Genomic DNA, 9,279 nt, shown 5'->3' on the forward strand with positions numbered 1-9,279 from the left:
TTTCAGCTTTCTACATATGGTTAGCCAGTTTTCCCAGCACCGTTTATTAAATAGGGAATCCTTTCCCCATTTCTTGTTTTTGTCAGGTTTGTCAAAGATCAGATGGTTGTAGATGTGTGGTATTATTTCTGAGGGCTCTGTTCTGTTCCATTGGTTTATATCTCTGTTTTGGTACCAGTACCATGCGGTTTTGGTTACCGTAGCCTTGCAGTATAGTTTGAAGTCAGGTAGCATGATGCCTCCAGCTTTGTTCTTTTTGCTTAGGATTGTCTTGGCAATGTGGGTTCTTTTTTGGTTCCATATGAACCTTAAAGTAGTTTTTTCCAATTCTGTGAAGAAAGTTAGTGGTAGCCTGATGGGGATGGCATTGAATCTATAAATTACCTTGGGCAGTATGGCCATTTTCACAATATTGATTCTTCCTGTCCATGAGCATGGAATGTTCTTCCATTTGTTTGTGTCCTCCTTTATTTCATTGAGCAGTGGTTTGTAGTTTTCCTTGAAGAGGTCCTTCACATCCCTTATAAGTTGGATTCCCTAGGTATTTTATTCTCTTTGAAGCAATTGTGAATGGGAGTTCACTCATGATTTGGAGGAGCCTTTTGTATTTCTATGCATTATTAAAGTATTGGGTATTGCTATGGCTTGAATGTGTCCCTTAGAAATTCATGTATTGGAAACGTAATTGCCATTTTAATAGTATCATTATGAAGTGGAACCTTTAAGAGGTGATTAGGTTTTTTTTTTAGAAGAAGCCTGTTTTATTTATTCGTTGAAATATAATTTTTTATTAAAAATAATTAGAGGGCCAGGCCTGGTGGCTAATGCCTATAGTCCCTGCACTGTGAGAGGCCAAGGCTGGTGGATCACCTGAGGTTGGGAGTTTGAGACCAGCCTGATCAACATGGAGAAACCCTGTCTCTACTAAAAATACAAAATTAGCTGGGCATGGTGGTGCATGCCTGTAATCCCAGCTACTCGGGAAGCTGAGGCAGGAGAATCACTTGAACCCGGGAGGCGGAGGTTGTGGTAAGCCGAGATCGTGCCATTGCACTCCAGCCTGAGTAATAAGAGTGAAACTCCGTCTCTCAAAAATAATAATAATAATTAGAGAGATGCTTTGTTTCTTCATAAAATGCTGTGGTAAACACCAGCTTCCACCCTTCTGGAAAATCTATTTTTATTTAAAAACAAAAACAAACAACAACAAAAAACAACTTTGATTCTTAACCATAACAATAACAACTGGATTTTATTTATTTGACTTTAAGAAATCCTCCAACTCGTTCTTCAGCCCCCAGATTATTAAACTGAGTTCATAAGTCAAACTTTTCTGCAAATCATCATTGGTTGAGTTATGTGTATATATAAAATGTCTTTTATCTGAAGTTGCCAATTTCACCCTGTTCTGGGAGTTATTCCCACAGGCACTTCTTCATACCAGCTCCTTTAGCCCTTCCAACAATTTTGTAAATACCCAATGTTCTGCATTTGATTCTTTCCGGCTTAAAATACTAGACTGATTTATTTTCTGCACTGAACTCTGCTAAAAGAGTTGTCGAAAAATATTACTCAGAGAATAATTGCTTTGCTGTTTATATTTTACTGCTGGGTTCTGGGTGATTGAGGTTGCTGGACAAGTTATCTCGTTATGAACATGATTAGTTGTGCATTAGTTTTCTATTGGTGCCATAACAAATTACCACAAATTTAGCATCTTAAACAGCACAAATTTATTATTTTACTGCTCCATAGGTCAGAAGTCCAACAGGGTCTCCAAGGGCTGAAATCAAGGCGTTGGCAGGGCTGTGTTTCTTTCTGGATGCTCTAAAGGAAGATCCATTTCCATGCTCATTTGGATTGTTAACAGAATTCAATTCCTTAAAGTTGTAAGACTGCGATCCCTGTTTCCTTGATAGTTGGTGGCTGAGCTGCCATCAGAATTCCTAGCTTCTATAGCCAAATTCATTTATTGGCTGCTTTTCCCCTTCCTCCATCTTCAAAGCCAGCAATGGCAGGCTGAACTCCTCTCACACTTCAAATCTGTCCTCTTCCTTTCTCATCTCTCTGACCCACTTGACCACCTTCCTTTTCCACTTTTAAAAATTCAGGTGTCAGGTTGGGCCCACCCTGACAATCTAGGATAATCTATCCGTCTCAGTATCCTTAACTTTCATCATATCTGCAAAGTCCCTTTTGCCAGGTTAGGTATATATTCACAGGTTCTGAGATTAGAGTGAAAATGTTTTAGTGGGGTTCAGGGAGCATTATCCTGTCAACCTGACTTCACACTTAAAAAACTCCAACTCAGAGTCATCTGACATTAAAACTTTATTTTTTGTTTTGTTTTGTTTTGAGAGGGAGTCTCACTGGATCACCCAGGCTGGAGTGCAATGGCATAATTTTGGCTCACTGCAATCTCCACCTGCTGGGTTCAAGCAATTATCCTGCATCAGCCTCCCGAGTAGCTGGGATTACAAGTGTGCGCCATCATGCCTCTCTAATTTTTGTATTTTTTGTAGTGACAGGGTTTCACCATGTTGCCCAGGCTAGTCTTGAACTCCTGACCTCAAGTGATCCACCCACCTCAGCCTCCCAAAGTGCTGGGATTACAGGAATGAGCCACTGCACCTGGCCGACATTAAAACTATAATGTCAGCTTATTGCCACATTGAGATACAGCTAATTAATTTTCAAAGTACTTCAAACAACTCATAATACTAATTATTGCTACTAATAATTATAACCATGATCTGGAAGCATAGAATAAAATATAAACCCTCAGGACATAAAAGTCAATAGGACAAGTTTCTACCAGTTTTTCTTGCACTGAAGCATGGCTGAGTAATAGCACCTATACTTAAATAGTACATTATAGTTTTACAAGTGCTCTTGCATCCATTATCTTATTTGTGCTTTTCAATATCCCTGAGAGGCACACAAAACTAGGCAAGTCTATTATTCCCTTTTTACATATGAGAAAATGGGACTTCAGAAAGACTAAATAACCTACTCAAGTATGTTAAGTGTAAACATTTCTTTCAGAAGAAGTGACATTTAAGTGAGGGGACATGCATGGAGTAAATTGGTAAGTGGACAATACATAGAAAACCAGCAGGTCTCAATCTTCATGGGGAAAATGTTGACATTTAGAATATTTGCAGGAATGAGACAAAAACAAATAGTATTTGCTGACTTGATCTGAAACAGTGTAAAGATGAAGGGCTCCCTTTGGAGAGATACAGAAATTAAGCTTTTGTTTTTCAAGGTTTTCCACATCATGAAGCTGTTACCTAGTTCTTTCTTCTAAAGATGTCCACAAGGAAGATATACACACAGATAAAAGGGGCACTAAAGGCATTCTGCCTGTTGGATCTTGTCCCTTTTACTAGGGTACAACAGGGAATAGGAGAGTATAGGGACAAGTATACAAAGGCATGCAAAAAACAAATTTAAACCAAAAGTATGTAAAGCCAGTACCTATTTCCATCCTACTAATAATAATCATACACAAAAAGATGGTCTTTGGCCCTTCTGGATTGTATGCTGATTCAAAGATACTGTAAATTTTATCATCTATGATTCAGTGATTTTTCTAATGCTGCCCCTCCCAAGGTAATCATACCAAATGAGAAAACCAACTCTATTTATCAGCATCTACCCTACTATCTTCCTTCTTTACCTTCCAGCTCCCGTGAGGGAGACGGGATGGTCAATCAGGTATTTGAATTTATTCCTTCGAACAGGGTGATGCCAGACATGGTCTACAAGGCGTGGAAGAGTGCCCTGGGAAAAAGCAAATACACATGAATATCCAGCAGAGGGCAATCTAATCAAATAAAATTTATTAATAGTTTTGAGTAAGTACTGTATTTACATTAAGGGCACTTGAGTACTCTAAGGAAAAAAGAAAGAGCAGAATTCTTATTAAATAACATAAAGACTAAAACTAGAATAATTCTATAGTGAGTGAAAAACATTAAGGGTAGTAATGATCATTTTAGTAAATCCACATAAAAACAGGTCAATGGAAATACTCAAGCCTTGGAAACAATTTATACAAAAGACTGGAGTTTTCAATCTAAGAAATTACTTTAAAATTTTTTTTTTTTTTGAGACAGAGTCTCGCTCTGTCGTCCAGGCTGGAGGGCAATGACACAATCTCGGCTTACAGCAACCTCTGCCTCCTGGGTTCAAGTGATTCTCCTGCCTCAGCTTCCCGAGTAGCGGGGACTATAGGCATGTGCCACCATGCCCAGCTAATTTTTGTGTTTTGTTTTTGCTTTTGTTTTTGTTTTTTTTTTTTTTGAGGGGGAGTCTTGCTCTGTCGCCCAGGCTGGAGTGCAGTGGCGCGATCTCAGCTCACTGCAAACTCTTCCTCCCGGGTTCCCGCCATTCTCCTGCCTCAGCCTCCCGAGTAGCTGGGACTACAGGCGCCCGCCACCTTGCCCGGCTAATTTTTTGTATTTTTAATAGAGGCGGGGTTTCACCATGTTAGCCAGGATGGTCTTGATCTCCTGACCTCGTCATCTGCCCACCTTGGCCTCCCAAAGTGCTGGGATTACAGGCATGAGCCACCACATCCGGTTTAATTTTTGTATTTTCAGTAAAGACAGTGTTTCACCATGTTGGCCAGGATGGTCTTGATCTCCTGACCTCATGATATGCCCACCTCAGCCTCCCAAAGTTCTGGGATTACAGACGTGAGCCACCGCGCCCAGCCTAAAAAATTTTCTTAAGGCCAGTCATGTTGGCTCACTCTTGAAATTCCAGCACTTTGGGAGGCTAAGGCGGGTGGATTGCTTGAGCCCAGGAATTTGAGACCAGTATAGGCAACATGGCGAAACTCCGGATCTACAAAAAATTCAAAAATTAGCCAGGCATGGTGGCACAGACCTGTAGTCCCAGCTACTCAGGAAGCTGAGGTGGGAGGATCACCTGAGCCAGGGTAGTCAAGGCTGCAGTGAGCAATGATCAGGCCACTACGCTCCAGCCTGGGCCACAGTAGTAAGACCCTGTCTCAATCAATCAATCTTAAAATTTTTAAGGCTATCTGGAATATGTAATATGTGCACAGTAAATACTTAAAGAATAATCAGATTCCCAAAAAATAATGTTCCCCATTACTCTACATATGTACATACAAACCTTCGGGGTTTTAATTTTCTTAGGAGGCAGTAAGTTTTCAGGACAAGGACCAGCATTGGCCGCATAGGTCAGAGAAAGAAGAACTTCTTTAGGAATGAACTCATTCAGAAGGGAAGTAGGAAGGGGTTTTGAACGATCCACCATGTTTTTTTTCTCCTTTAGCTCAGGAAGTCCTAAGTAAATAGTGGAAAAGAAAAGCTCTTACTATATATATATATTTTTTAAGCTAGATGGAGCTTCTCAGACTGCCTCATCAATCCCATCTATTTGTTTCTAACAGGGAGAAACATTGCTTCTATTTGACAAGGATAGTAACAAATAATATTTAAAACAGTGAACATCATCTAGTCAAGGAAAATAACACTCATCTTGCCTACCCTACTCACATTACATCAAACACAATTTCAAAAACTCAGGTACTAAGATGAACCTGCATGATTCTCAATTCAAAGTTGAAAACTAAACTCATTTCACTTGCTCAGATAACTGGGAGAGCCTTAAGAAGATAGGAATGAATGTCTATCTTCCCTTTCATAAGAAAATCACAAATCTCTCCCCGCAAGCTGTTAAATTATTTAGTAATTTTTTTCTTACATGAATTCAAAGGTGAGAATAATTGCATTAAATCCAGGCATTTATAGAGTGGAAAGGATCTGGGTTGGGCTTCAAAGTAAAAATGGAACTGGGATTGTTGCAAATGAGAGTGGAACAATCTAAGCTGACAAATCTGTGGAATGGGAACTGTAAAAAGAGTGTTCTACCCTGCTTGACTAGGGCAGGGGAGTAATACAGGCAGGTAGTTGGGCTTATATATAGGAAAAGCCCTCCTATGAAGTCAGGTAGAGTTGAGTTTTTATTATTCTTAATCTATGCCCCTAACACGGTATGGTTTACGTTTATTTCTATAAGGAGGTATCATGCTTTGATTACTGTCAAAAGTTGTTAGGGTTTACATTACCAAATCTCCCAAGAGCTTGAGATCAAAAGAAACAGGAAAAAAAAAAAAGTTGGGTGGGGCTTGGGGCTTTAGTACAAGGGGCAGGTGAGATGGGAAAAGCTTTAACAGAACAGGGGGTAAGGATAACACTAGCTGACTCTAGTACAGATCCGCATATGAAAGAAAATCTTAAGGAATTACTCTAATTTACAAAAATTACTAAAAGCTAATACAAATTGGCACGTTGTATTAAATTGCATTTCTCTTATCTCTGCTATTGCTTTTTATTGTTTTGTTTTTTTTTTTGAGACGGAGTCTCACTCTGTCGCCCAGGCTGGAGTGCAGTGGCCGGATCTCAGCTCACTGCAAGCTCTGCCCCCCGGGTTCAAGTGATTCTCCTGCCTCAGCCTCCTGAGTAGCTGGGACAACAGGCGCCCACCACCTCGCCCGGCTAGTTTTTTGTATTTTTTAGTAAAGACGGGGTTTCACCATGTTAGCCAGGATGGTCTCGATCTCCTGACCTCGTGATCCACCCGTCTCGGCCTCCCAAAGTGCTGGGATTACAGGCTTGAGCCACCGCGCCCGGCTATTGTTTGTTTTATTTATTTATTTGAGACTGAGTCTACCTCTGTTGCCCAGGCTGGAGTGCAGTGGCAAGATCTTGGCTCACTGCAACCTCTGCCTCCCGGGTTCAAACAATTCTCCTGCATCAACCTCCCAAGTAGCTGGGATTACAGGCATGTGCCACCACACCTGGCTAATTTTTGTATTTTTAGTAGAGACAGGGTTTCACCATGTTGTTCAGGCTGGTCTCGAACTCCTGACCTTGTAATTTGAGACGGAGTCTCCTTCTGTCTCCAGGCTGGAGTGCAGTGGTGCAATCTCGCTCGGCTCACTGCAACCTCCACCTCCCGGGTTCAAGTGCTTCTCTCCTGCCTCAGCCTCCCGAGTAGCTCTACAGGTGCGCACCACCAAGCCCAGCTAATTTTTATATTTTTAGTAAACAGAGTTTCACCATGTTGGCCAGGATGGTCTCAATCTCTTGACTTCATAATCCGCTAGCCTCGGCCTCCCAAACGGGATTACAGGTGTGAGCCACCGTGCCCGGCCTATTTATTTTGAGATGGAGTCTTACTCTGTCTCCCGGACTGGAATGCAATGGCACCATCATGGCTCACTGCAACCTCACCTCCTGGGTTCAAGCGATTCTCCTGCCTCAGCCTCCGGAGTAAGCTGGGACTACAGATGAGAGCCACCAGGCTCGGCTAATTATGGTATTTCTAGTAGTGATGGGGTTTCAACATATTGTCCAGGCTGGTCTCGAACTCCTGACCTCAAGTGATCCGCCCACCTCGGCCTCCCAAAGTGCTGGTATGACAGGCATGAGCTACCGCGCCTAACCTCACTATTACTTTTTCAAAGTTCCTTAAAGCCAAAGACCAGGAACCAAAAAAAAATACAACTATTGATATTTAAAATAGGGTGAATTTAAAACCATATATAAATCAACATTTGAAAAAAATTATAAACAGTATTTAGATGGAGTAGTGAAACAGGACTCTGACTCAAAATACAGTAAAAGGAATGACTTCTTGCTTTAAGCAAGCGTGTTAGAAAAATGTAGCCAATCAAGGTATTCTGAGTATCAGATTTAAAAAATCGGTGAATGGAAGGTGATTTCTGTCTTACGGCCATGACTGTTTATGACTTCAGAATCATCGAAGTTTACCTCTCGTCCCTTCCGTGGCTACAGACACTAACTTTTTGCTCTCAGACGTTGATGCAGAGTTTAGCGGGGTGGAGGGCGTTTTCGGGAGAGACATAATAAACAATGCCTCCTATCTCTTTAGTAATTTGAAATAGTCCTCCGGAAAGCTAATTTAGACACAAATCAGCGCCGCACTGGGACTACTTGCAGGCTGCCACATAATCCTGCAGGGAGAGGAAAAAAGAAAAAAAGAAAGAAAAAAGATGACACCCATTGAGTATTTAGGTTCAGATCGTAGTTTAGAATTCATCTAGCATGGTTTTCCTTCTTCGGGGCGACCTCTATGTTCTGGGGTTATCTGTTGCGACTGAGAGGCCTTAGTGGACCGTCAGGTCAGGGTCAGGGAGCAGGGCAGGAAAGACCCGCTCGTCGGACCCTGCAGACCGCCGGCACCCCTGGTGGGCGACACTCGCTGCAGGTGGCTCGGCTGGGCACCCCAACCTTCCCCACAGGCAGCGTTCTCGCGCGCCAGTTCCACAAACTCGGGAGTTGGGCAGGCCTCGCACTGTTTCTTGGTTAAAAATGACTGGAAAGGGACACCCGCTATCCTACCCACACATTGCGTACCCCGCCAGCATCCGGTCACTACCTCCTTTGCTGGAACGCCTGTTTGTCGTCATAGAAACCCAGGACCCCGAGGTTTAGCGCCCTCGATAGGGGCTGCCTTCAGCGGTGCCGGCGGAGGAGGCAGACAGCTAAGACAATCCCTACAGCCTCTCGGAGTTTCTTGTGTTCTAAATCGCAGCACAGGTTCAGTAGCAAAGAAGAAAAACGTTTAATCCGGCCGTTGTCACGGAATCCGAAAGTGTCTCACCCCGGGGCCTCCTGCTGCGGGCCAGGCCAGTGCGCAGGCGCCAGCGGGGGTTAGCCCGAGGGGTCTACACCTGTAGCCCGAGATGCACGCGGGTTAAGCAAGGGTCTTCTAAGAGTTGTTTCCATCTTTCTAGGTCTGTTTTTTGTTGCTTTGCGTATTTTTCTTTCTTTTTCCTTCCTTCTTTCCTGCCTTCCTTCCTTTTTCCTTTTTCCTGAGACGGAGTTTCGCTCTTGTCGCCCAGGCTGGAGTTCAATGGCGCGATCTCAGCTCACTGCAACCTCCACCTCCTGGGTTCAAGCAATTCTCCTGCCTCAGCCTCCCAAGTAGCTGGGACTACAGGCACACGCCACCATGCCCGGCTAATTTTGTATTTTGTTTTTGTTTTTGTGTTTGTTTTGTTTTGTTTTGAGATGGAGTCTCGCTCTGTCGCCCAGGCTGGAGTGCAGTGGTGCGATCTCGGCTCACTGCAACCTCCACCTCCCGGGTTCAAGCGATTCTCCTGCCTCAGCCTCCTGAGTAGCTGGGACTACAGGCGCGGTCCACCATGCCCGGCTAATTTTTGTATTTTTAGTAGAGATGGGGTTTCACCATGTTGGCCAGGCTGGTCTCAAA

General features: G+C 43.0%; 1 protein-coding gene across 7 annotated transcripts in view; it reads right to left on the bottom strand.

The window, feature by feature from the left end:
- Positions 1-8,693, bottom strand: part of AXDND1 (axonemal dynein light chain domain containing 1) — a 185,677-nt gene extending 176,984 nt beyond the window's left edge. For 5 of the 7 annotated variants that reach the window (XM_031658150.1, XM_031658166.1, XM_031658165.1 and 2 more), the window contains exons 1-4: positions 8,421-8,693; positions 7,815-8,017; positions 5,149-5,321; positions 3,683-3,786 (exon numbers count right to left, since the gene is read on the bottom strand). In XM_031658150.1, the coding sequence (XP_031514010.1) occupies positions 3,683-3,786; positions 5,149-5,321; positions 7,815-7,908 (371 nt within the window). In that variant the 5' untranslated portion in view covers positions 7,909-8,017; positions 8,421-8,693. Of the gene's footprint in view, positions 1-3,682; positions 3,787-5,148; positions 5,322-7,814; positions 8,018-8,420 lie in introns of those variants that run through there. The other 2 variants (XM_031658151.1, XM_031658152.1) reach the window with 2 other exon arrangements.
- Between the last annotated feature and the right edge of the window lie 586 nt (positions 8,694-9,279).

Source organism: Papio anubis, chromosome 1 (assembly GCF_008728515.1).
Source record: "Papio anubis isolate 15944 chromosome 1, Panubis1.0, whole genome shotgun sequence".
Taxonomy (NCBI): Eukaryota; Metazoa; Chordata; class Mammalia; order Primates; family Cercopithecidae; genus Papio; species Papio anubis.